Genomic DNA, 27,883 nt, shown 5'->3' with positions numbered 1-27,883 from the left:
TATTAATCAAGGGCAAATGTAAACAGGCGTTTAGCGCTGATTCAAAAGAACTCAGTGTATGGAAGTAAATATGTGCCATCAGAATTTGGTGATGGCAGATCAAATTCTGATGTGCCAGTTTAAGGTCTATAGAACCGGATGATGTGCTCTGTCTCCCTGGTTTTAGTCAGAACTCCAGCAGCAGCGTTCTGGATCAGCAGCAGCTGGAGGATTTTTTTAAATGTATTTTTTTAGTCAGATCTGTGAAACACTGTTGCAGTAATCAATGCGACTAAAGATAAAGCATGGAAAGGTTTCTCTAGATCCTGCTGAGACATTAGCCCTTTAATCCTGGAGATGTTCTTCAGGTGACAGAAGGCCGACTTTGTAACCGTCTTTATGTGACTGAAGCTTCAGGTCTGAGTTCATCACTAACCCAGATTTCAGCCTGATCTCTGGTTGCTGTCTGTAATAACTGAATCTGTGTGCTGACTCTAGATCGCTCCTCTTTAGGTCCAAAGAGAATAACTTCAGTTTTGTTTCTGTTCAGCTGGAGAAAGTTGACGCCCAGGATTGAACCTTATTGTTCTCCACATGCGACTTCTGTCTGCTCAGATGAAAAGTTACCTGCTGACATGAAGACGTTTCTGCTCATTAGGTAAGAATCGAGCCGGTCCAGTACTGGACCAGAGCGTCTGACCCAGTGATTTATCACTTCAATAATAAATCGTGATCAACAGTGTCAAATGCTGCTAACGCCGCTGCACAGGAGAATAACCAGGGAAGAAAATATGTGAATATGCTTCCAGAATCTCTTCAGAGGAAATGTTAGAAAATTCAAGCAGACCTGAGTGAATCTCTTATGTGTTTCCATCCTGAACCCTCTACTGACTCCTCTGCCCTTTTATTTTTTTGTGGAAATCCGTCAATTTTCCCCTAAACCAGAAACAGAGGAACCAAACCGGATGTTTGACGACAACATGCCTGATTAGTTTTGTGTTTTTTGTTGTAACTGCATTAGATGTTCCTGCTCAGAGTTGGCATTGTCCAGCCGGTGTCTGCTGTCATTCTGCTCTACATTTCACAGAGTCATGTCCGTTTGTTGAAGCTGCAGTTTGTTCTCTAAAACACGCGGCTTTCAGAAGCAGTAAGCTTAAGTACGGAAACAAGCAGGCAGTGAGCTGGTGGGGATGGAAGCAGGACCTGAAACTGATGCGACACAAAAACAGGAGGCAAAGTGGAGTTTGAGGTGAAATGAGTTTCACACTAATGGAGTCACACACACACACACACACACACACACTTTTAGTGGAATCTGACCTGTCAGCCCCCCCACTGCACCCCGCGCCACTGCAGCCTGAAAACAGCCCAACATAACACACATTGACACGGTGGCTGGTATGCACAGCGAGGGGCTGATTCAGTTAAATGTCAGATCAGAGAGAAAAAATCCAAAATGGACAGAGAATCGAATCTGAACCGAGCTGAGACGTTCTCCTTCGTCAACCCCTGGATCAGATATTTTCTCTTCTTCTTCAGCTTCTTGTTTTGGGTGAGTAGAGTCGAGCTGCCGTCCCGGGACGTTTGAGACTATTTTTAAACGTACAAATCACAAGCTATTAGAGTTGTACCTTTTAAAGAACAGATGACTTCTAGGAAGAAAAACCTTATAAATAATGAGTGAGGAAACGTACTGCAGCCATAGCGGTCGGTTGCAGGAGCCCAGCTTCTCCATTACGACTTGTTTTAGCTTTACTACAGTTGGAAATGGGCACTGGGGTTACCGAAGCCTCTGGAGCGGCGTTGAGTCCCGCTGACGCAGAAACACCTGGCAGCTGTTCATGCCTGCTGCTAGTCGAATGAAAGCAACCGTTAAATGTGCCGCGACCCTTCGCTGAACATTTGCATGGATCTTAAAGCTGCATTCTACAGACAGGTGACTCATATTTGTGGCTACGCAGCACAAACAGGGATTACTGCCACAAACGAAACGCTGTGAGAACTGAGCTCATTCTGACGGCCTGTGGTCAGGACGGCTTTTCATGTTTCAGGATGAAATGCAGTTATGTTTCATAAAAGATGAATATTCAAGTAAAGTGAGTGAGATATCAGTTCAGTTTATTTCCATTGCACCAATTCACAACAGATGTCTACAGATACTTTAACAAGAAAGTAAAACAAGTTGATTCTATCACACATATTCCAGCTGATTCTAATGTCAGTCAGTGCATTAAGTTTAATTTATTATTGAAATGAATTTTAAAAGTTTCCATAAGGAAACCCAGCAGTGACATTCATCAGTTCCTCATTCTGAGCGTAAATGGCTCCACTCAGAACATTAGTATGTAAGAAGAAAAAAAAAAGTAATCATGTTAAAATCTGTCATTAACTAATCAAAATGAACACATTAAAGCCCCGTCTCTGGTCTGTAAGCATAACTTTACTGCAGATGAACTGCTGCTACCATCGCTGCCTGAATCCTGACCGGAGCTTTAGGATGCACCAGTCTCTCAGAGTGGATGTTTTTCTGGGTACTCCAGCTTCCTGTTACTGTCCAGAACCAGACATGGCTGAACCTGCTGTGTCTGTGGCGGATATGAACCCAGCCCGCCTGGGACTGTCAGGGTTACGTTTATATGGAAAATAGATGGATTATGTTCGCCTTCATTCTGCTCACTACTGGAATCTATTTTCATATATATTCAGGATCTTAAAATGCACATAATTATGCATATTTGTTTCTCAGGGAGTGGGAAGTCTTCAGCATAATAAACTCTGCAATAGATTCCTGGTTATTCGAGCCATTTACATAAGTAGATATAGGCACCGAGGAGCTGTGATGACCTGTGTGTCAGACCTCCAACACACACCTACACACACACACATTAAAACTCTACCTGCCTTCATTTCCTCCGCTCTCCTGCTTTACACACAGACCACACCTGTCCCCCCCTCAGCTCCATCATCACACCGCGGCTCATCCAACGCAACACAAAAACACTGCAGCGCGCCCTCACTGCCATCACAGCCAATCAGCAGTAAGCGCCGCACAGCCGGGCCGTGTTCACTTTGTTTATCAGACACGAGGCACCGGAGTGAGCGCCGCAGCCCTAATCCATCAGGCCTTTGTCCCGCGTCCCGTGGCTCAGCTCACCTCTGCAGCAAAATCCTCTGGGAGAAACTGAATCATCCCTTTGAAAAGGCTGAAAAACAGAGCTGGAATACAATCACTGCGTACGTAAGCATGCCTCACCACCACGCGTGTTCACACACACACGCACACCTACACACGCGCACACACACACACACACACACACACACACACATACACACACACATGGGCGGTGGAAAACAAGACAGCTAAAAATGAAGTGGAGGTGAGGGTTGGTTCTCCTGCACAACCGATGGAGCCTCTTTAGAAAAATCGTCCCTTTTCAAAAGCTTTGGAAGCAGAAAACACATCTTCTCCATGTTTCTACACCTATTGTTTTGTCAAGGTGCTTTTATTGATTCTAGATTTGTAAAGAAACTGTTTAAAAGCAACGATTTCCTCCTTCTGAAGTTTTAAAGAGACATGCAGGCTTCTAATTAAACCCCAAACCGAATCTTCAGACCTGCAGAAATCCAAAATGTGCTTTTCAAACATAATACAAGTTTATTAAAGATGAAGCAGAATCATTGTTCTCAAACAGACACACACCTCCTAATCATCAGTCAGGCTGTGGGTCTGCAGGCTGGAAATAACAACCAAGCTAAGCAGGTTGTTGTTAAACGTAAGACCAGGAATCAAAGCGAACGGGAGAATTAGAGCCGGCAGCCAGAAGCAGCACCTGTTTTCCTCCTGCAGCCGTTTTATCAGGACGATTATTTAAAGTGAGCTTCCATCTTCAGCAGCTTTCCAACATTTCCTGGAGCAACTCTGGTGCACACAGAAGAAACAAAGTAAAGCTTCCTGTAACCAGGACTGACCTCGGAAAAAATAATCCTTTTAGTCAAGAAGATTTTTTTGTATATTTCACATTTCAACTCTGTGACTTTCAGATAAAATCCCCTAAAAAAACACCAGTTTGTTTGGAAAATGTGTTTAAAGTTCCCTAGGAAAAAGCTGCAATATTAAAACAAAGCTTATCTTCGACATGTTTCAGATTCGGGCCATTAAAACTGAGGGTCACCATTTCCAGCCTTCCATCTGTTCATCTATAACAATGAAAACAAGAAGGTGTGGTTGCCATGGCTGCAAAACGTTCATACGTACATGCATCCTTTGGCTGCATAAACGCTTTGAGCTGTTTTATTAATATTCTGCTTCAAATGAAAGATTTTCTTATCTTCAGGTGTTTTTTACAACCTGTTGACCCGTTTGAGAATTTATTCAGTCCAGTTATTCTGTCATTTTCTGAGAAACTTTATTCTTCATATTTATGCAATTTGCCATAAATCTATAAATTATTTCAGCAAAAAAATAAAAGTCAGACATTTTTTCCCAGCCATTATGAGAACACAAAAACTCTTTCACTCATGGTTCGTGGGTGAGTGAAGCTACTTCCAGTACAACAGCTGTTTACTGTTTTTAAATCAAATTTAAAGAAACTACTAAAATGACAGCGATCAAAAATGTACATACTGTGATGATTTTTGGAATCGTAGCATTTCAGAAATGTTCTGAATCAACATTTCTGGTTTCTGAGTCATGGGGAAAGCAAAGAATTGTTAAAAGCAGCTTTCAAACTTTAGGAAGTGGAAAATGAGGGAATCTGTTGAAACCAAACCACAGTCAGGTAGACCAACAAAAACCTCAGCAACAACTGCCAGCGTGGAAAAATCCACAAATAACTTCAGCTGGAATAAAGGAGGAAAAAAAAAAAAGGTGGAGTGGCAGTTTGTCAGTTTCAAGGAAGACGAGCTGCATGAAAGTCATTTCCATGCAAATCCCTCAGAGTGTCCCGGTTCCAAGGAGAGGAGCTCAACATCTCTGGATCAAAGTCATTTGGAGAAATGAGACCAAAATGTAACTTTTTGGCCACAAACAGGAGATCAACAAGGCTTATGGTGGAAGGTAGAGCATTCCTGCTGTGCAGCACGGCGGTGGACTCGTGGTGTTTGGGGATGTGTGAGCCACAGGAAACTGGGTCAAAATTGATGGCAGGACGAATGCAGCATATCAGAAAATACTGGAGGAAAATGTTCACTCATCAGCCTGAAGCTGGACGTTCTGACATGACGGTGACCCAACGCGCCGAGTTGTGATTGGCTACGACGGAACAGAGCGAAGGTTCTGGAGGGACCATCATCATCAATCACTGGGCTAAATATTGATGAAGGAGTACTAACTCTAAATGAAATACTCTGCCAGTGCAACAATATATTTCATATTTATATTTTATAAGTTAAAATGAGGGCTGCACAGTGGCGCAGTTGGTAGAGCTGTTGCCTTGCAGCAAGAAGGTTCTGGGTTTGATTCCCGGCCCCGGTCTTTCTGCATGGAGTCTCCATGTTCTCCCTGTGCATGGTGGGTTTTCTCCAGGTACTCCGGTTTCCTCCCACAGTCCAAAAACATGACTGTCAGGTTAATTGGCCTCTCCAAGTTGTCCCTAGGTGTGAGTGTGTGTGTGCATGGTGGTTTGTCCTGTGTGTCTCTGTGTTGCCCTGCGACAGACTGGCGACCTGTCCAGGCGACCTATCCAGGCGACCTGTCCAGTTGACCTATCCAGGCGACCTGTCCAGGGAACATTAGCTGGGGAGACACCAGCACCTCCTGACCCCACTGAGGGACAAGGGTGTAAAGAAAATGGATGGATGGGAAGTTAAAATGACTTGTTCAGTAACATTATGACTATATTTTTGGAATTAAACATAAACTCTTAGTCTGGCCCTAAAACTTAGACGTACAACTCACAGAAGGGATGATTGAAATAAGTTACTTTTATAAATTGTATTTGTTGTGAAAAAAATCAGATTTTATTTTTAAGCTGTCTAGTCCTACTTACTGTTGGTTTATCACTAAAATGTGGATGAAACGTGTTTGTTTGTGGGTGTAGAGTTTGGGGTATTTGACCAAACCTTCATGTTCTCAGCGTTCGACTCAATCTGGTTATCTTGTGATTTTGCAGGTTTTCTCGTTGCTGATTGTTGGAATCGGGGTTTATGCCAAAGTCCAGAAAGCTACAGGTACGTTAAACAAAATCACAGATTAAAAAGTATAAAACGGCATTGAAAGTAGAATCCATTAGATATGTAATCATGCTGAAAGGCCTGTTTGGATTATGTTTGCATCCCAGTAAAAATAGAACAGAGATCTTGTTTGCAGCCTGGTGTGAAACACGGGGGGTTAGCTTTTAGCTTCATCCTCCCTCCTCCCAATTCTCACATTTAATTTAGGATGTATATAGTTCATGGACAACAGAAAAGGATTAACCTGAGGCTAATCCCTGCGATCAAACCTCTGCATCTGCTTAATCCTTCAGTTTCAAATCATCATTGATGGTTTCAGAGCGTCAGGACAGTCGGTACAGGAAGGGCCGCAGCAAAAACGGGAAACTGCTTTCTGCAAACAATGAAGTTGACAAGAGATTAGAAACAGGAAGTCTAGAGGATGGCAGCGTTTTAAAGGCAGGCTGTGTTCCCGTCTCTGCCAGACACGGTGCGGGACACGTTCCTCATCGACCCAGCTGTCATCCTAATTGTGGTGGGGGTGGTGATGTTCTTCATCACTTTCTGCGGCTGCATCGGCGCCCTCAGAGAGAACATTCGCCTCCTCAAGACGGTAATTCTCCAAAAAGACGCATCACTAATATTGGCGGCATGTTTTCCTTCCAGTAGCTGAAATGTCTCTAAACCTGGAATCATGTTTCACATCAAACGCCTGACAGGAAATGTGTCACTTGAGATGAAATGTTTTGGTCTTTTTAATTTGTCCTCCAGTTTTCCTTCACGCTGACGCTGGTCTTCCTCATCCAGCTGGTTATAGCAGTTCTGGGCTTTTTCCACTCTGATCAGGTACAAACCGTTCTGGAGACACTTTCTCCACTTTCAGGGCCTTAAAGCTGCTGTATGTAACTTTTATTAAAATATATATTGTTTTTTTTATATATATATTTGTTAAGAGGGTTGCCATGTTACAGAATAATATGAGACAACTTTGTGTACTTTCTGCTAAACATGAGAAACGACTTACTGTTCCAGGAAAACTGTTTCATCCACTGTCATCAGTGGTCATGCTAACTAGCTTTAGCATTTCTGCCTGAGAGCTGGAGGGGGGCAGCATGATTGACAGCACTATCATATATATATTTTATTTTATTGTATTTATTTTTTGCCTTAATGCAGCCTGTATCTGATCTTTTCAGACAGTCTGATCAAGACAGAATCGATTTTTTCCCAATGTGAGTCAGGCCACTCAAATATGTGATCCTACATCCGATATCTGATCTTTTTAAATGTGACCCGAGTCTGAAGGTCATTAATACTCGACCAACGTCAATATTCTGTGTCCTGATTCCCCAGTCAGGAAGAAAACCAGCCATGGTGAACCATAAGGAGGATTAAGTGGTTAATGTTCTGGCTCTGAATGGACAACAACTTCAAAATCATAAGATATTCTCCGCCATTAGCAGCCATGTTTACTTCTGCCAACAATGAACTCTTCTTTTTTTTTTTCAATGAACTTTATTTAAATTAAATTAGTATACATCAAATTAACATAGTGAAGTATACAACACAATACAACAGTAAACAGAACAGCCAGGGGTGATTAGATAAGAACATGCAAAGACGTACAAATTGAAATTGTCCTTAAAGCCTTTTCATTTGTAGATTCTGCTATTGATTTGATATATAGTTCCATATCTTTAATGAAAAGAGAGAAACAAAGTGTTTTATTAGCAAATTTGCATTTATGAATGTAAAATTTAACAAAGAGTATTAGCAGGTTTATTATAAAGAAATGTTTAGCATCCTTTCTACGGAATCTATAGAAACAAAACATTTTCCCAGCATAAGGAAAAATTCTGAACTCTTCTTCTTCTTCTTCTTCTTCTTCTTCTTCTTCTTCTTCTTCTTCTTCTTCTTGATGGTGGTTGGCAAACCGCTGATCATGCTCTCTAACCTTATTGCTCCCTCCATCATGCATGTGTGGCACCTTCAGGTGGTTTGCTGTTCATATTGGAGATCACATAAAGCTTGGATTTATTTGGTGTGAACGACAACACCAAAAAAAAAAAAAAAAAAAAAAATCAGATTTCACAAAAAATCAGATTAGGGTCACTTCAGGCAGCAGGAGGATTGTAGCCTAAGACCCGCCCGTCCTCGCTCTGATTGGCTGGTTGTAGTTAGCAGAGGAGCTTGATTTTTTTTTTTTTTCAATGATTGGCGACTGTTTCAACAAATCAAAAAATATATTTTTATGGAAGTTTGATACTGCAGTTTTAACAGACGCATCATTCATGATTAATGGATATCTTAGGAGTGTCCCTGATTTTAGCTTTTGAGGAACCAGGTTATTGCAGGAATTAATTTTTTAACATGTTCTTTCTCTTTTCCTGCGCATTTCCTTCCTGGAGAAACACGTAGAAGGTTCTGTGCCAACGGTTTCTGGGTATTTGTTTCTCATCTTGACTTTTGCCTCATAAGCTACAGATTTATGCATCTCTCCGGTTTATTCTGGAACCGTGTTTCATCCTAATAGCGGCTCTCGCTTCACTTATCCTCTTCAGTAGCTTCTCCATTAAGGGTCCACTGGGAATAAAAGTACAACAGCCAGCAGGGACGCCGCTGCCGCACATCAGCGCACGGTGGTGATGTTCCTGGTGTTTGATGGCGCCTCTCCGCTGTCGGCGCTCGGACTGCCTGCTGCTAAACAGAGCAGTTTAACAACCCTCCCAGCATCCTTCCTCGCTAAATGATTCAGATGCTTCGGCACTTCAAAGTGGAACCAAATGTTCCATTTCAGCAGATCCCTTAAAGGAGACTTTCCCGCTAATGACACAGTGCGACGGTGGGCTTCAAAGCCCCTGGGCCAAGCTGGAAACAGGAGCAGAAGGAGGCGAAGAGTTGAGGAGGGGTTTTAAAAATCCTCCCACGATTCAGTAAAACGACTGGAGGATAATAGTATTTATCAACATAAACTGTTTCAACACAGTTTGTAATTTGAACAGTTTATGACGCCGTTAGCAAACAGATCTGAGGTTCATTTCCAGCTTAATGAAACTTTAAGGTTCAGCAGGTTATTAGCATACAGAGCCCCTGTTAGCTTTTATTATATCTGAGGAGTTCTGTGATGCTAACTGTAACGTCATCAGCATGTTAAAATAAGAAAATACTCAATTCTGTATAATAGTCGGCCATAAACAGCATGAAGCAACTTCATTCAGATTAATACAGATTGTTGAATCAGATCATTTATTTGACACTTATTCACTTTCTGATGAAATAATAAGAATTGCATTATAATAACTAATGTGTAAGTTTAAGCGGTTATCTTTATCCTGACTCACATTCAGCTGGTTTCTGCAGATGCATCAGATCTAGAATGAACATCCTCGTTCTGCATGATGTCAGTTATTCACACCCGCTGGCCTTTTCCAGATTTTATCACGCTACATCAATAAATGTACTTTATTAAGTTTGACCAACAAAAAGTGGACGTAAATGTGAAGAAGCAAAATGCTACGCTGTTTTCAGCTTTTGTTTTATGAAGAAAAATCTGAAATTTGTGGTCATTTGTGTTGAACTCCTTTTACTATGAGATTGTGGAGGAAATGTTCAGGAGTGAATGTTTTCTCCAGTTAATTACTGGTTTAGATTAAGGCTAGAAGATACGTTCATGTTTCTTTTTTCTTCAGAGGCAAATAATTACAAAAATCTGAGTGAAACACTAAAATTTAAAGGTTTTCAGTCGTCTTTGTTCTGGGTTTAAATTTGCAGCTCATGTTTTGAGGAGGCCCTTCAGGTGTGATTATTATGCTTCATTGTTGCCTTTATGCAGATGTAAATAACCCAAACTGTTGATGAAAGCCCTAGATCGTCATGGAAACTGGTGAATTACTCAGGAGTACCTGGCTGACTTGTGGCAGCGCTGACGGAGTCTGAAATGATTCCAGTTATTATCCATCACCGGCTCTGCTGGGATCTCCCAGCATCTGCAGCAAGACGTTTCCCAGTGTGCCATTAAAACCTCCTCCACTAATTAACGCAGGCTGGAGTCTTCTGACGCTTCACAGTTTAAGACTTAATTTCTTTTAAAAGATGGGAATTATAATATCAAAGCTATCTTTTTTAAATCGTTTTTTCCTCTCTCATAGACCCGAGATGCTCTGGGGAAGTTTGTGAAGAAAGCGATCGTTCACTACAGGGATGACCTGGATCTGCAGAATCTGATGGATTACATCCAGAAAGAGGTGCTGTGGTTTGGCACAGACACACCTGACTGCACCACACAGCAGCTCTGTTTGTGTTTATGTTGGCTTCAGTGAGGATTTTCCACATGAGAAGCTAAACATGCATTTCCTGCAGCTCCATGGGATTCCTCAGGAGATATTCCTGCTCCATCTGCACATCCTGGCTCCAGGGTTTTCCCCTCGTAGACGGCCAGCACGACACCAGACCGTTTCTAAATATACACCTCTGCTCTGTGCTTGGCTCAGTTTAAGTGCTGTGGGTGGAACAACTACACCGACTGGTCCTGGAACCTCTACTTCAACTGCTCCCAGGAAAACCCCAGCTCGGAGCGCTGCGCCGTGCCGTTCTCCTGCTGCACTCCGGTTCCTGGAGAGGTGGGTTCACACACAGCAGCGTAAACAATTCACTACAAAACTGTAACAGAGTGGAATATTGGCTTTACGCACATAAATATCAGCATATTTATGTACCTATAGATCATTATTTTGTAACTGGTGAGGACAGGACTGTGTAAAATAAGCCAGTTTTCCTTTCTAATCCAGGTCTCTGCTCAGTCATATGTAACATTTAAATATTTCTCTATATGCTAATATTATCCTCCATGTAGCTAAAAGAGGATTATCTGGGTTTGTAAGTGCAGCTTACAGTTCAGAGTCATGCTGGATTAGAAGAGTTCAGGTCTATTCCAGGTGATTTCTGCAGATTAACCGATAACTTTTCAAACGCATCAAACTTTATCCGTACAACATGCCGTACAGTCAGTGGAAAACAGTCACAGCAGCATTTGATTCATATTGACCCCAAATATTTCCACTTGTTTGTCGAAACAGCAACTGCTTGTTGCCTGAAGGCAGCAACCTCACATCAGATGGAAGCGATGTGGCGGAAGCAGCCGTCCTCAGGATGAATCACCTGATTTCATCCAGGACAGAGGAACTTTCCTCACCCCAAAGGGAAATGAAATGTCTTCATAACTCGGATCATCCAAAAAAATTCAAAGAATGGATGCAGCTGGTGATGCTGTGGGCCAGAAGAATCTCCTGTAGCAGTCAGTCTTGCAACAAATCTGAAGAGGCCTCTGACTGAGGACATTGCTGCTGTATGACAGCTGAATATCTGGCCATAACGTGTCCCAGTTGTTGGCTTGCTCTGCTAATCCATCTCCTTTGCTTTTGCTGCTCCTCTTATTCTTCAGTAAACCCTGGTTTTTTCTAAAGTTCTGCTGAAAGAATGTAAATAATTATAGATTCCCCTCAAGAGACGCTGACTCTTGGAAAAAAAGCTTTTGGTTTTTTTCTCAAGTTGCTCAAAGGCAACATGTCAGCTGCTAAAAACAAAGATGAGTTATTTGTTCTGCTCCGTTTGCTGAGGAGGTTTGGGACAGGCTCATGTTTACCCCCCAGTTGCATCAGCTCGTCTTTGAAGAACACACTCCATGTTTTCCCAGAGTCGGCTGACAGCTCAGCCGATCTGTGGCTCCTTTGGAAAACCGTCCAGTTAACAATGGGATCAGAAACTGTGTGTATTACTGTCTTTAACTGTTAAAGTGATGCTGGTTGGCCTGACATGGACACATGCATCATGTGCTCATAGCTCACCGGATCTGCAGGAAGTGAAAACATCACAGGCCTTTTTAGCAGCGCTGGCTGTGATTTCACTGAGTTCTAATGAGATTTCATGTTCTGAGCATCAAAGCAAGCTGTCTACACATGGTGTGTGTATGGATGGTGCATGCCAGCCTTTATAGATCCTGCTTCTGTGCATGAATGCTCAATATCGTCATTATTATGCAGACGCAGCGGCACATCATGAAGGTACGACTGAGGGAAACTTAAGACTTCATGTTGAGCCATCAGGCCAGTATTGATTAAACATCAAGCTGTACAGAAAACGGATCGCAGCAACCTTCTCCAACATGGTTGAAAAATCAATTAATTAAACGGCAGAAGAGTCGATGCAGTGCTGCGACCTGCTGGTGGCTGACTGCATGTTCAGGCTGCTGCAGCAGCTTCCAGTCGCTGCTTCAGCCTCACCTGCTCCCTTCATGATGGTTTTCGACTCATTAGGTGTAACGATGATCATCTTTAGTTTTTCCAGCCGCAGTCAGAGCGGCCCAGTGTGGAGTTTAATCATGCATGATGCTGATATTCTCTTTCTGTTCTGCAGTCGGTGATCAACACCATGTGTGGCTTCGGCGTTCAGACGCAGCAGTCCCAGGAAGTAGACGGGTCCATCTACTCTGTGGGCTGTGCAGACAGAGCGGTGTTGTGGATGGAGTCTCACCTGCTGCTGGTGGGCGCGCTGACCCTGGGCCTGGCCTTACCTCAGGTGACCTCCAGCTTAATTCACCTCAGAACCAGAAACAAAAGAAGCTCTTTGGTTTTAAATGAGCCACAACGGGTCAATGAACACGTCAATGGAGGCTCGCTGGGTGGAGCGGCCAGTAATCAACCTATTGAGCGGACAGGCTGGATGCTGCGTTCAAGTAGTTTCAGCAACACTTCATCAATCTGTTCTGAAGCAGCAGCAGACTTTTACTTTCTGAGGATTTTCTAAACTCTGATTTAGGGTGAAATTTCTGCACCATGAGGGAAAAATAAGCAAATTTAATAAAAACCCAAGAAAAGGAATGATTTAAACCAGGTTTATACCAAGAAATAACTGTAAATTAACTACTGTGTGACTTGGTGAGGATTAGCACCAAGTGAAGCAGTAAAACTAACTTTGTCTGAAAAGGAAAATGCTGACGGCTCCCTCCCACTCATGAAGAACGGCTGCGCAGCAGCTTCACTCCCACAGCAATTAGTCCCTTAATATCTGAAGTCAGATTAACGTGTCGGCTGTTATCAGGAGCTGCACACACACATCAAACCATCACGCTGCAGGAGCGCCTCACATGCATCTGACTGCATTTCCCATAAATCCCGTCGGACCAATCACATCAGAGCTGCAATTCCTTTGATGTTTGGGGAACGAACACCGATTGGTCACTTTAAGAACAACAAGGTTTCCACCCAGCGCTGGAAACATCTCGACTAATGTAAATACCAAAAGTATTCAAACCTCAACATTTTTAACAAACTGATTTGTTAAGAAGGAAAACAGTTTTTAATATTTGCAAGTATTGAGGGTAAACTGTTTTTTGAAATTATGAGAATGAAGTCATGTTATGAAAATAAAGACTTGAAAACAGAAGAAACTCATAAAATTACAAGAAGATGCAAAGCTTCAGGTGATCAGCTCGTCTCATTGGTGATTCATATCAAAGTTGATTACTGATGTGTGAAAAGATTTGTCACGTTTATAAAATACATATTAGAGCATAACATTACAAGACGCTCAGCATAGATTTTGTTTATGTTGGACTAATAAAATTATTCAGGTAATAAGTTTCTTTGCATTAGTTCAACTTTGTCATGCGACATTTTTCTAGTGTTCTGCTGCTGCTTGTTCTCCAAACTTCTGAGGCATAAAAGGCTGAATGCAAAAGGTTTTAACGTGAAAAGTTTAAGATGTAAATGAGTTTATTTTCCTGACTGTGCCAAACCGAGAGCAGCAGCAGCATCGGTTCCAACGGGACCTTGAGACGCTCATTACCGCTGCGCTCTGATGTTTTCTAGATTGCCGGCATCGTGCTGTCCCAGATCCTGATCTCTCAGATCCAAGATGAGATCGCTTCGCCGTTTTGAGGGCAGAAGGAAGAAGTTCTGGTCCAATCAGAGTCAACACATCTAGATTACATATCCTTTGGCAAAACTGTTTTCATGCACTTTACTGTGACACACATGCATAGTGCAAAGTGTTTATTTATTGGTTCTCATTACTAATAGAAAAGTGTATTGAAAAAGTTATACATTTGAAAATAAATGTGAATATTACTTTGAACTGTATAATATGACGGATTTTTCAAACAATTTCTTCATAATTTCACATTCAATGAGGAATGAAGCACGTTCTGGTTAACGGGAGCAGATCCTTCCTCTGGGTTTCATGTCTCCTAAACCCAAACAACACAAAATCAGATTAGAGCGGCGCTTTGATGTTTTCACGTGGGACCCGCCCGCGCGCTGCAATCCCTCTAGTCGTGAAGAGCCAGAGCTTTCTGGACCAGGCGCTGGGTCAGAGGGGAGTCGGGCCGCACGGCGTCACGCTCCACCAGCAGACATCTGGGGAGACACAGCAGAGACCAACAGATTCAGCCAGACTTCAAGCTGGGAGAACAACTCCATCAATAATTAAAGTGCAACATGGTGTCAGATATAGAAAGGAGAAAAATAGCTAGTGTTGTGCACACGGGGGACGACGGGAGGTGGACAGTGAAGAGCAGAACCAATCATGTTCAGTAGCTTAAGGTCAGAGCAGAAAGGTCCTTCCACAGCAGCTGACCGTGGAAACGCATCCAAAATGGTCAAAACATTCAGTTTAAATGAAACCAACTCCTACCTGCTAATCAGCTAATTAAGGTTTTGAAAGAATATCGTTTCCTCATTACAAAGGTTTATTCATGAAAACAAATATTTATAAGGTATCATGAAGTCTGTAATTTTTATTTCAAAAGATCACAAAAACAAATCTGAAGGGATTGATTATATTTTCCTGCAGTAACAGTGAACCAGTATAAATTACATTATATGCCAAAAGGATAATTGGAAAAAAACCTGAAAGTTCTGGTCCAGTTCTGTTCTAACAAAGATCCACAGAACAGATCTGGGTCCAGAAGAGTCCAAATGGTCAGTTAGGCTGAGATACTTTACTCTCTTTAAATGAAAGAAGCTAATTCTATAAAACATCAACCATAATTCATGAACGGTTTTATCCTCATTTTGTTTATCAGACATTAAATGAACCAGGTGTTCATTGGTTGAGACTTACAAGAATAGGTCTGATAGATTAAAACTTAAATTAATCTGAAGACAAACAATGTTGAAACGTTTCTAATGTAATAGAAACGTTGTGCAAAGTTCTGGAGAAAGCAGATCATGAACAACCAACTCCTCCTCCTATATAAGATCCATTAGCTGAACATTTTCCTCCAGGCTGATTTGTTGCACTAATTACTGCAGGAGGTTAGTTTTAGGTTTACATGTGGTGCCAACATCTGTCCTGGGTGACGCACTAATTACAGGTGTGCATTCAGGCCTCATTCAGAGCTTATCCTTGAATTACCAACATTCATTAACCGTCTGAATATAATTACATCCTGGCTGCATTAAGGAATTAACTACTGCGGTGATATAACAATACATGCTGCAAATTTCATCACATATTAAAGTTTAGAGAAGGTTACAGCTAAATGTATGGATATATATTTGGAGCCTGGTGTGACGAGACGCACATGAAGCATTAAACCCGACAGATCAGTGAATATGAACATTAATATAAAGTCTGTGTCAACAGTGATACTGAAAATATGAGTCAGGAGGGAGGGAGGGAGGAAGGAAGGAAGGACGGAAGGAAGGAAGGAAGGAACAGCTGGAGGTGGTTTATGTTTTATAAGGAAACAAAGAACTGAGTCCTTTAAATGAATGACACACAGTGGAGCGCACCGCTAACAGCTGTGCTAACCCTAAAGCACTAATCAAACTCCAGTTCTGCTAAATTGCTACAGTATTTAGCAGAAGCTAATGCTAAAAGCTGTACTAAGCTACTTGTCAAACTTCATTCAAATAAAAAGTTTACAAAACAGCCAAATTGTTTCCAAAGTTTGCAAAAATGCCAATCAAAACCTTTGCTCTGCTACCAGTGGAAGTGTGTCCACCACCAATCAGAGCTAAAGGATCCATCACTGATGTTCATAACCTTTAAACATTCCCACATTTTATACTATAAACTCAAATGTATTTTGTTGGGAGTTTATGCCCAGATGACACCAAACAGAAAATTTACAACTGATTAATACTATCAGTTATAAAAGGGCTTGAATTTATTTCCACTTAGCAGATAAACACAAAGTGCCAGAAAAATGTAAAGAAAACTCCTGAAAACATTTACAATGCTCTGTAAGCTGAAGTTTTTTTGAATTGTGAACAAGCCAGTAAAAACAGAAGAGAAACGTGTAATAAGAGGCGAGTTGAACATTACCTTCCCAGTTTGTGATGCTGCTTGTTGTCAGACTTCATGGCTGCATGAATAAGCAGCTGGTTGAACAGGTCTCTCTGGAAGAAGCAGTGGAAAAAGCCATTAGAGATGCAAACCTCTGGCTCCACTGCAGCAGCAGCAGCTTCTGCTCCGCATACATTGTTCACTGCAGGACCTCGGAGAACTCGTCTGAACATGGAAGATAAAATGCATCAGCGTCCATCACAAAGATTTATTATTCATACGATGGTGCACTGTGCTCTGCATCCTCACACCACATGCAGCACAGCAGGCTTCACTTCTGGAAACATTTATACAACAGATTTCTGGTTTTTCCTGAATAAAACAACATGATCAATGAGAAAAAAAACTCGAAGTTGGACGTTGAACTGTTTGCTTTGTTTTTAGACTTCTCTGTAAAACGTATCCAGTCTGTTCTCCTCACCTGAGCGTCGCTGCCACCGATGTCCACCATGCTGTAACGTAAAGGATGCAACAGCGCCACAGCTTGGCTGAAGTTGCCCTGCTTGTACTCCATCATAGCTTCACACATCGGGATGCCTACGCTCTTCGCCAGCCGATGCTGCTGATTGTCGCCCGGTTCCCTGTGAGGGGAAATAGTTTAGACACAGGAAACTGTAGAAAAAGAAAAAAAGTTTTGCTTTTGCAGACTCTAAAGAATATTCAGGCATTTTTATCCATCTATAAAGGAGAAGGTTTAACGTCACCTAAGGCCCAGCACTCCACACCACAGCAGTGCGATACGTCAGAAGCTACAAAGCCGTAATCATGAACGCTGCTTGAGATGGGAGATGCAAAACTGGAAAGTGATGAACTGAATAGAGTGATGTGAAAAGATATTCACCCCGTAAAGACTTTGTTCTGTTTTTGGTCTCACTAAAAAGTTAAGAATCAAATAAATTTTGATACCAAACAAAAAAATAACCTGAGAAAAAAACTGTTTTTGGTTCAGTTTCTTTACAGTCGACTTCATCACTCATATCTAAAAAAATGAAGAAATATTTTAAACCTGACTGACAGCAGGAAGTAGGCCAAAAGATCTGAAAGCAGCACATTTGAACCAGATCTGAATTATTCAACAACAGATGAGGAACAAAGAGCATCGCGTTGAGAACCATTATCCACTCAGTGAGGAAACATGGAACAGCCTCAGCCAGGGTCAGAGGTCATGTTCCTACAACAAGACTGGAGTCATCACATATACTGGTCCTCCATGCAGCCAGTCGACCTTTACTGCATAATTAAAATAAAACACTTTTTTAGAAATATTTTATTCTGACAATTAATTTAATTGTTTTCTCCTCTTCATTTTCATTCTGATTCCCGTCAGTAAAAGACTTTTAGTGCAACAAGAAACTGTTTGATAACCTGAAACATTAAATGGGACAAAAACAACAAACAGTAAATCTGCAGATTTTAATCCAGCTTCAGTTCACTGGATTACAGCTCAACACAGTTTGCTAAATTAAAACTGACAACTTTAGGGAACAAAGAATAATCATTTTATATGACTAAGCTAAATCCTGTTGGTGTTCAGCATCTGTTGCAGAGGGAAGCCCCGCCCCTTCCTCCAGCCGATGAAGCTGCTCAGAGTCTTCCTCAGTCTTACCTCCCACGCTCTGCCGCGTTTGTTTCTGTGTTACATAAAAGTCGAATGCAACACGACAGCGTGGAGCTGTGCAGTGAAGAGAACTGGGACGGAACCAACCTGGCCAGTTCCTGGAGGCCCTCTAGGAGGTGCCGAGCGGCCCCGTCCTCGTCGGCCCCCAGCGCCACCATGAGGAAGTGGAGGTCGTTGAACAGCGTGACGTGGTCGTCGGTGTGAGGCCGGGTTACCTGCAGCAGCTCCCGCCAGCGCTCCTTCACACACACACCTGCAACAGGAAGACGTTTCTGACCCCAACCAACCAACATGGATAATTATCCTCATCTCTGCTGCTGCTCTTCAGACGTTACTAGTAAAAATAAACCGAGATCATTTCACCTCATCAAGTCTTCTTGCTTTCAGACTAAAGTCTTAATTGTGTTAAATTAGACATGACAGCTGGTCATTAGCAACATATTAAGAAAAAAAACTCAATTTATTTCTGCAAGAGGATTTAAATTAGAAACCGTTCAACAATATAATCATTATTTCCCATATTCTGGCGATGCCTTCAGATAACGTCACACCAACCTTCCATCTCCAGTCTGTAGAGCATTGAACAGGCGTCTACGATGTCGAGCATGGCGGCCCCGGCTTTACAACGCTTGAATATCTTTAAAATAAAAATCATCAGTATTTATGTAAAAACACTGAAGGACAGAAAATATTACAGCCAAAGGGGAAAATTACTTCCAGAAACTACATTAAATATTCAGTTTTAATTAGTAAATGTTTCCAAATCAATGTTTCATCTCAACTAAAAGAAAACGGATATAAATATAAATGTGTTTTTAATCTGAGGAAAGGCAGGACACCCTACCTTCCTTTTAGTTGAAATAACTAAGACGCTTCAAGTCTCCTAATAAGATTCAGATCTGGGCTTTGACTAGACCAGGACGCCTCTTGCCATGTTGCAGATCTTTCATTTTTATTCAGATGGTAGAATCCTGGTGGATTCAGTGACGGTGGGCTGCACTGGTCCTGCTGCAGCTAAACATCCCCAAAGCATGACACTTCCACCGCCATGCTTAAAGGTTACCATGAGCTTTACTTCCTGGAATGCTGTGATTTATTTAGGCCAAAAGTTTCCTCCGTTCTGGAGTTTGAGATATTCAGGCTTAGACTCGCCTGTTCAGACGTTGTTATTCCAGAAGTTCTGGTCTTTTTCTATGATCTCTCTGTCTGACCTTCATGTTTTAATTACAGAGCAAAGGTTTTCTCCACCTGTGTGGAATTTTTTGGCTTTTAGGAAGAAGTAAATAATTTTATCCTCATTTTTTATACAAAAATACAATGTAACTTTTATCTGTTAACATGAAAGTCACATGTAGATATATTATAAAAAATATTTTCTTTTTATTTTCCACATCTGCATAAATCGTAGTTTGTAACGCAGCAGAGCAGAATCCAGTGACCTCATGAAATGTTTTTTTTGCAGGATTCAGAAAATAACCGACGTTCGTCTCACACCGTCTCATCCTGACTAACTCAGCCCTGGCAGCCGACGCCGAGGCGCCTTGTGGGGGTGGTTCTTTGGCTCTTACATCTTAAATTTGGATTCAACATTTATCTGCAATTAGCTCTCGACTCACAAGAGGACCACGCCTTTCTTTAAATCTGCATGCCTGGTGTTTTGATGCTGTGTGACTCAACGCTGCAGACGTGACTCCAGCCCGTTTGTGCAGACATCAAGAACATCCTGCCGTAGCTCTGACTGGATGTTTGAAGCCTAACTTCGTCCTATTTACTTTTCTTCAGGCAAAATGGGCCAAAACAATAGATTTAATGGAAAAATAGCCAGAAGTCTTGCTAGACGCGTGTTTTGAAAAAGAAAGCAGTTATATTTTATTTCTGTCATATTCCATAACTGGAGTCCTGAGAAGGACACGATGTTCAGAGACACGATGGAGGAGAGGAGGGCTGATAACGGCTCCCAAAGCCAGAAATGGTTTTTCTTACATATTTTCTTTATTATAACGTTCATAGTAAAAGCTAATAACCAAAATGCCTGAAGCCTCCATGTCATGTTTGAACCGATTTGACCAAACAACTAATTAAATGCAGATAAAAATGAACAGATATAATTCTAAAGAGAAGTTTGCTTTTGTTAAGACCACATAGATCTCCACAAAATACTCAGTTTCCTTCTTTAATGTTGCTTCTAAAATGTGACTAATGAAGTGCAGTTGGTTTGATGCTACACAAAGTGGGTCATGGTTACATTTTTATTAGCTTATAAAGGCAGGTAGCTGAGCTAATCATTCAGAGGAGATATTTTATTACACTGGGTTCATATTTTACAGCTACTGATAACAGCATCAATGAATGTTAACACCGGGAGTATAACAGCATCCATGATGTGAGAAAACAGCCTCATCTTCGAATTTAATAAAACATATATTGGTTATAGTAAAAATGTGGGTCAGAGCCACGAAACCAACCAGGAATATCCCAGAATATCCTGAAAATTTCCAAATTAATATTAACTGATGAGTGTTATGTATTTTCCAGGCACAATGAGCTAACTATGATAGCTTCAGTTATGAAAATGCTGTTTATATCAAACATAACTGGAAAGAAACTTGAATTTCTACTGGATGCCTTAGAACTGGTCTCTGTCTCTTTAAGAAGCTCCTGCCCTTTATGCCACTCCGCCTTCAAGATGTCATCACAATCCAGGTATGTTTCTGATACATCATGTCATATCATGATATAAAGCTCATAAAGTTGATTTTTCATAGCCTGCCCCCTTTAAGCCTTCAACTCGGACCTGGACCAGGCAACTCAAACCCACCTGGGAGTCGTAGATCTGCAGAGCAGCTTCATATTCCCCCTGCAGAGGATGAAGCAACAAAAATGTCACTACAAACTAGAACCTAAAGATAATCAAATCTAAATAAAGCCATGATTGTCCTCACCCTCTCGATGAAGGATAAAGCCCAGTGCCAATAGTTGTGACTGGCCAGCATGTCAGACCCCTAGAAATAATAATGGCAGCTTTTTCATATTTATTTTCCAAATATTTAAACCTTAAACTGAATTTTCTACAATGTTCCAGATATGATGTGATGAAAAAAAAAAAAAAAACGCCACCTGCCAGTCTTTCTCTCTGCTATCCATGAAATTCACGACTTTGTCCACCTCTGCCTTCATCTCATAGACGTGGGCCACAGAGTGGACGGCCCAAGCATCATCAGGGGTCAAGGCGAGACCCTGGAACAAGAAAGACCAATTCACACAAAAAATAACTGCAGTCCTCACTTTAAATAACTTATTTTGAAATGTCTCAGCTCTTTTCTCGTGGAGACTCTCATGTCACAGCTGCTTTAAATGCATGAGGCTTTCAGAGTGAAGGGTGGCCGACTGACACAATCAGTCCAGGCAGATAACCTCAGACACACAGCTGCTGTGTTGTCAACAAAGAAACGCACAAAGAAACCCATTACCAGCAGAGACGCTCACCTCCATGGCCACTTTCAAAGCCTGGTCGTAGAAACGAGTCTCCAGGAGGCCGAAGGAGTATTGTCCTTTCAGGTAACTGAAGGCAAACAAACTTTTAGAAAATACTGGAAACAATGTACTTTTAACAGAAAAACAGACATAAAACACAATCTGACTCAGAGCAAATAAGCCTCTTATAATGACACATTGCATTATTTAAAGCGTTCCCTTCCCACACACTGGTAAACACGTGTTCCAATTAAATTCATAATTCATTACAGTGGGAAAATCTCACACTGAAAATCCCTCATTAAGAAACAAATATAAAATTTCAAAATCTCTGGGGCAATTCTTCACACGTTATAATTCCTAAGTAGGGAAAATCTTTGACTTCCTCCATTTCTGGGATTTAAATGATACATGGGCTCATTTATCTTGGGCTCTTTCAAAATGGGGAAGACAAGAGAAAACTATTCAGGTTAGCAGTGGTGGACACCGCTAACTAGCCTAGCTGTGCTAACCTGAAGCTCTATTATAGTTAACATTTTCCAACACGCCTTTATACATCGTATTTATGTTTAGATCTTGTTCTCCTCCGTCTCCATTTTACTTTGTTGCTGTATGTTTGAAATAAAGTCAGTGAAATGTGGGGAGACAAAGCAGAACTGCTGTAAACAGTCTTCAGCCCCTTCAAAATAAGAGCATGAACATAAACTTCAACACAGATGTTGAACTTTATTCAACTCAAACTTTAAAAAACAGCAAAGTAAAATAGTTTTACAGGATTTATCAGGAAACATTTGAGGAAAGTAAAGTCCACTTTTAAAGTCAGCAAAATAAACATTTAGCTCCACTATTGGCTCATCAGCAGACGTGTATCATCCACTGCAAGTCTGGTAGAAGTGTTGATATTTATAACAGAAATTTTTGGTGGAAATTTACTCCTCAATCATTTTTTTTTTAAATCTACAACAGTCCCAATATGCCAATAGAGCCCAAAGTCAGAGGTCCAATCAGGAGATTCTACTCATTTGGCAATTATGAGCTTTTCAGCAACAAACACTCCTGCTGTGAAATATGGAGACATGTATCTCTGTTAAGCATAGTGGAACATCTGTGATGCTGTGGGCCTCTTTCTGTTCAGATATGAATCTGATGGACTCATTTCAGAAAACAGGTTATCATCGCATCTTCCAGAACAACAATGACCCAAAACCTTCAACCGGAAATGGTTTATTAGATTGATTTATGGTTAAACTCACAGTTACAACAGCTTCACAGTAAACCAGCACCACAGAACCGGTAAGCTGGACCGGGTACCTGGACAGCGGCGTGTGAGGCTTCCAGTGGGGCAGCACCCTGGCCACAGAGTCCCTCATCTGTGATTGGGCCCCCATGTAGAAGTAGGCGTCGTGGGCGAACTTCAGAGCCAGCATGTCAGTGGGATGATCAAGCAGGATTTCCTCCCACACTTCACAGGCTTTTGGGAAATTCCTACAAGAGAAACGCGTCTCATTGTTAGAGAGAAATCAAAAAGTTGTGGAAGACGTTCAGAGAACAGCAGGAGGATCACAGAGCTTTGGGGAGAAATGAGAATCCTCTGAGGCGACGTTAAGAAACCAAATGTCTGTTTAACGTTACAGGATATAATAAACGTCCAGCTGTCGTAGAGTGACTGTCGTGAATTCTGCGTCGGGTTCTGCTAATCTGGAGCGCATGACTGAATCACATGCAGACAGAGAAAGAGCAGCTTCATGAATAAAAACTATTTCCTGATAAACTATTTCTAATCCGCTCACAAGCGACCCATTTCCTGTGGCACAATGGAACCCACGTCTTATCGAACGGGACTTTAACAGACCTCAGCGGTGACATGGACTGGTAGAATGATGCACAGAGTCCCGTTTCAAAAGAACATCAAGATTTCAGCAGCGAACATGAAAAATAAACCAGCAGTTCCTGGTTTGCAGTCCAGACTTTTCTTCTTTTATTCATAAACCCCAGCATGAAACGGGGACTCCATCCTGCCCACATGGCGGATACTCTGGCTAACAACAGGAGCTCAGACGGGGATTTCACACTCAAGGAGAGAAAATTTAAAAAATCAGCAAGTAATTATTACCCTAAGCATGCACACTCCCTCCTCATCTAAATAAAACCTTTACTGAAGTTTTAACAGTGACATACTTCGCATTTTTGATTGATTGATTGATTGCAGAACAGCGCCGCTCTAGTGGCAGCTTGTTAGAGCAGCTCTGAGTTTGGTTTTCTAGACTTCTGTTCACTTTTTTCACTTCTACACGTTATGACAGCAATTAGACAATTACTACTCTTGTTTGGATGCTCTGCAGCCAGCAGGATTTTTGCTCTCACTTTTTATCTTGCACAGTCATGATGTGTAACCGTGGCAACAAAGTATTGTTTTTACAACAGGGAAGAGCCGGAGCATTCAATCTTCTCTTCCATCCATGAACAGATTTAAAGAGGAGTGGCAAAAGCAAAGGAGATGGATGAGCAGTGCTTTCCAACATGGCGTCATCCTGGAAGTTGAGCTGTTAGCATGTCATGACGCTATCACGCAGCAACAACCTTCAGTCAGAGGTGTCCTCTGATTTGTTGCCAGACTGACTGCTACTGGAGATGCTTCCTGCCCACAGCATCACAGCGACGCTTTGCACAAACTTTGATCATATGAGTTACGACAAATGTAATAATTATCTTGCAGTTAAAAAAAACAAAATTACTGATTTGCAAACTAAGTTCTTGGTATTTTGTTAATCTTGAGGATTATGGTTTATAGATGATAAAAGCCCAAAATTCACCTTCTCGGGAAATTACAATAAAACACAACAAAGTTCCTTTAAATTGGGGCTAAAAAAACGACCTGTTTAAAGTTGACTTTGATTATTAATAACCCAAACATTGATTAATATATGTGATGATTTGGATGATGGCATTTGACAAAATGTTTGTTGATTTCATAAGTAGTTACTCTGTTATGTGTTTATGGTGTGAAGCACTTTGACCTGCTTTGTTTCAAGTTTATTTTTATAGCATTTCAGCAACGAGGCAGTTCAAGACGCTTTACATGATAAAAACACAAAAATACAAAGTCATACATTACATATGGTCAAGTGCCGTCGTTGCACATCAGAATGTTAATATTTCATTTATCAAAAGCAACTCTAAACAGGAGGGTTTTAGTCTAGATTTACAGACATTCAGTGTTTCGGATGTTTTGCAGTTTTCTTGTCGCTGAATCGTAGGACAAAAATATTAAAATGACGAGTCATGGCCACCTTATGGCCGACAATAACGGCTCAAACATGTTTATCACAGCTAATTCATGATTAATGTAAAACTGCTTTCAGCATTTCTTCAGATCATCTTTGGTAATAAAAGCACAAATGATATAATTTGAGTAAATAAGTTTTATTTTATTAAACTGATAAATAAGGCACCAATGTTTTTACAATTTTTTTAGAAGCTACATCTTCCTTATCTAATTGCTCTCAAAATGACTAAATGTGACATTTTCAAACATCCAGCTGGTTGCTGCACAAACGAAACCTCTTTAACAACCACCCTCCCATCCCTGATCGAACCTTTTTGGGTCGGACCGCCTGCAGCTGGTTCTGGATCTTACCCGCGTGAGAAGAGCTCCACAGCTTTGGCATGGAGCTTCTCCCGGGGAGAAATATCCTGGCTGCTGGCAAGCTCCACCGTTCGCCTCACAGCGCTGGCCAGGCGCTCGTCCAGCCGGGGGCTGCTTGTCGTGGCAATCAGCTCCAACCCAGTGCTGATCACATGGCCCATAACTGAGGCATCAATAAATTAATAATAATATTAATTAATAATATTTATTTTTCCTTCCCATGGTGCAGGAGTCAACATGAAAAATCACATGAAATCACATGAAATCACACGCTCTTCTAAGGTTCTGTTGTTTTGGACCCAGAAGGGTTCTACAGACTTTTTAAAGTTTCATTTCCGTCTCCGACTGCAAACAACAGATAATAGTGATATGAAAAATACAGAAAAGGTTAAAAAACAACAACTACTGGTCAATCAAAAACACCAGACATCCTACACTACAGTCACCTGAAGCTCACGGCTTCATGTGCTGCGATCTGAGCTTTAATATTTAATATGCAGCCAATAACTTTGCTAAATGCTGTTATAAAAGCAGGAACCATAAACACTTCAACTAAATTTGATTTTCAGCCTGGTGCAGCTCAGTTGCTTTGCATCTCCTCTGTGCATTTTAAAATTAAAGAAGGTTTCCATAGCAACACAAGCTAAATGCAGACCAAGTAGAACCACCTTTAGCATCAATAACTTCAAGTATTTATTAATGTCAAAGAAATCATCTTCTCTTCTTTCTGAACAACAATAAAACTATTTAATTCAACCTGAAAACTATTTTTGCTAAAACTCACAAGAAATGCACTTGTTAATGACCTCTGGAGCTTTCAATGATTAATCTTAGCATTAAACTTAATCCGATGCTTGGATTTTATTCTTTGGTCGACTCCCAGTGAGGTTTATATTTTAGTAACTTGTAAAGAATAAAGAAGTTATTTACCAAAGTTGGGGTCAGCTGTCTGGATAGCAGAAATACATCCTTCAATTCCTCCCAGTGTTTCATCATTCCTCCATTTCACATACTGGACAAGCAGAAACAGGTTTAACATCACATGGCTCATTTTTAAAGATGCACTCAGCTTGGGGAAGAAAATTATAATCTTTTACGTGTGCAACAACATGCAAATAGAAATGGAGCAGGACTGAAATAAACACTTGGTGTTAATCCATAAACCTCCGCAAAACACTATGATCATAAATTATGTCAAGCAGTTTCCATTAGATCTTCATATTTAGCTCAACTTGACGACTTTTTAAAACAAAGCTCAAGCCTTTTTTATTCAGGCAGAATTTGAACATCTAAAAATGACCTAATCAGACCGTATCCATTTAGTTTCAGTTTTTAAACCTGATTTTTATGTTTTCTTTTATATACTGATTTTGCTGAATACATTGATCACCAATATTGTGGCTGTGTAAAGGTCTATGTGGATAAATATTGATGGTGCTTTAATCAGTATTAAATATCATATTAAAATACACGCAGTTTGTTGGAGGTTCAGTGTTCACCTTCATCATTTCAGCACAACAAAAGCTAAAAAAAATATTTAGACGTCAACAGAAAACATTTTCAGCTTGTTGGTTCCCATACATACTCTACTTTTACTGTCATTGTGTAAATTGGTATTTTGAGTGATTAAAACATTTTTCTGGACAGTTCTGATGGTGATAATAATGGCAAATGCTTTCTTCACTCCGTGACCTTTGACCTGTTAGGTGATATCTTTTGTGTTTGTTGTGAAGATCTGTGGCCTGTAGACTCTGTCCAGCTGGTTAAATATTACATTCATATGAAAAATGATATGGCGCTTCAGAAAGTCACCTGATATCAATATTGCAGTCACGATACACATGCAATGTTTTCTGCAGCTCTGATTCAAACTGTGCAAATTCATTTTCATAATTATCCTCATTTACGTTTTTGTCTTCATTTGTGGTGGTGAAATGTGTGAAAACACAGGTGTAGAGGAGAAACAGCGCCTCCTACAGTCAAGACGGCTTCATAATTAAGTTCCCGTGTAGAAAACACATCTGCAGTGATTACTAATTGAAACAAATGTAAATTTTCCAGCAGTCTGTTTTGGACCACATATTAATCATAATTTATAAAATAGTCACGTGTGGGTTTATTTGTAAACAGATGCTCGGGAGGTTACCTGTGTGAGAATGGCGTCATACAGTTTGGACGCCTCGTTGCTGCTGGTCGATAGCGGGAGAGCCTCATCTTTCCACGCCTGCAGAGCAGATGACAAAACTGCACATCTCCCAACAGAAAATTTACTCAGCACAAATATCCAAAGTTCATTTTAAATGGAAAACTTTGTTGCTTCACTTTCCAGACCAAGCTGACTTTGATTAGCTCAGCAGGAAAGTTTAAAGTCTCTCTTTAACTTTAGCGAGTGCAACTTCACTTCACAGCGAAAAAACTATGAATTTAACTAAAATAAAAATTATTACTGCATCTGTGGTTAAAAACGCTCACCTGACAGTCCCTGAAACTCGACGCAATCATTTCTGACGTTCCGTCTGCAGCTGTAGAAAACTCCTCCTCCTCCTCCTCCTCTTCCTCAGTTGTTTCCTTCACGGATTCCTCAGCGGAAGTCATATATCGCTTCATTCGCTTTCACAATAAAAGCATGAGACTTTCTGCCTCCAATGTAACAGTTGATGATGTACAAG

General features: G+C 41.0%; 2 protein-coding genes across 4 annotated transcripts; one reads left to right on the top strand and one right to left on the bottom strand.

The window, feature by feature from the left end:
• Positions 1–1,315: 1,315 nt before the first annotated feature.
• Positions 1,316–14,259, top strand: tspan33b (tetraspanin 33b). 2 transcript variants are annotated; one of them, XM_081608388.1, is made up of 8 exons: positions 1,317–1,531; positions 6,090–6,147; positions 6,615–6,742; positions 6,901–6,975; positions 10,278–10,373; positions 10,620–10,748; positions 12,541–12,702; positions 13,995–14,259. In XM_081608388.1, the coding sequence occupies exons 1-8, from the start codon at positions 1,436–1,438 to the stop codon at positions 14,061–14,063; spliced, it is 813 nt and encodes a 270-aa protein (XP_081464514.1). In that variant the 5' UTR covers positions 1,317–1,435; the 3' UTR covers positions 14,064–14,259. The 2 variants fall into 2 exon arrangements, with proteins under 2 accessions (XP_081464515.1, XP_081464514.1); XM_081608389.1 differs by lacking the exon at positions 10,278–10,373 and having other exon boundaries at positions 1,316–1,531.
• ttc38 (tetratricopeptide repeat domain 38) lies at positions 14,163–27,883 on the bottom strand. 2 transcript variants are annotated; one of them, XM_008436529.3, is made up of 14 exons: positions 27,687–27,872; positions 27,361–27,438; positions 26,145–26,226; positions 25,206–25,377; positions 22,880–23,053; positions 21,581–21,656; positions 21,212–21,331; positions 21,037–21,096; positions 20,913–20,951; positions 18,650–18,731; positions 18,182–18,347; positions 16,898–17,057; positions 16,456–16,529; positions 14,163–14,540 (listed from the first exon to the last, which is right to left on the bottom strand). In XM_008436529.3, exons 1-14 carry the CDS (start codon positions 27,819–27,821, stop codon positions 14,453–14,455), a joined length of 1,506 nt encoding a protein of 501 aa, XP_008434751.2. In that variant the 5' UTR covers positions 27,822–27,872; the 3' UTR covers positions 14,163–14,452. The 2 variants fall into 2 exon arrangements, with proteins under 2 accessions (XP_008434751.2, XP_081464511.1); XM_081608385.1 differs by lacking the exons at positions 14,163–14,540; positions 16,456–16,529 and adding an exon at positions 16,548–16,641 and having other exon boundaries at positions 27,687–27,883.

The sequence above is a fragment of the Poecilia reticulata genome, chromosome 6 (assembly GCF_904066995.2).
Source record: "Poecilia reticulata chromosome 6, P_reticulata-male-v2, whole genome shotgun sequence".
Lineage (NCBI taxonomy): Eukaryota > Metazoa > Chordata > Actinopteri > Cyprinodontiformes > Poeciliidae > Poecilia > Poecilia reticulata.
The sequence above is the reverse complement of the archived record's forward strand: the minus strand, read 5'-3'. Positions and strand labels throughout refer to the sequence as shown.

Coding starts and splice junctions, on each gene's coding strand:
- tspan33b (XM_081608388.1), top strand. CDS start 1,436: ATGGACAGAGAATCGAATCTGAACCGAGCTGAGACGTTCTCCTTCGTC. Junction 1,532..6,089: donor TCTTCAGCTTCTTGTTTTGG/GTGAGTAGAGTC, acceptor GTGATTTTGCAG/GTTTTCTCGTTGCTGATTGT. Junction 6,148..6,614: donor CAAAGTCCAGAAAGCTACAG/GTACGTTAAACA, acceptor CGTCTCTGCCAG/ACACGGTGCGGGACACGTTC.
- ttc38 (XM_008436529.3), bottom strand. CDS start 27,821: ATGAAGCGATATATGACTTCCGCTGAGGAATCCGTGAAGGAAACAACT. Junction 27,439..27,686: donor CGAGTTTCAGGGACTGTCAG/GTGAGCGTTTTT, acceptor TCTGCTCTGCAG/GCGTGGAAAGATGAGGCTCT. Junction 23,054..25,205: donor GTGGAGCTCTTCTCACGCGG/GTAAGATCCAGA, acceptor TTTCTCTTGTAG/GAATTTCCCAAAAGCCTGTG.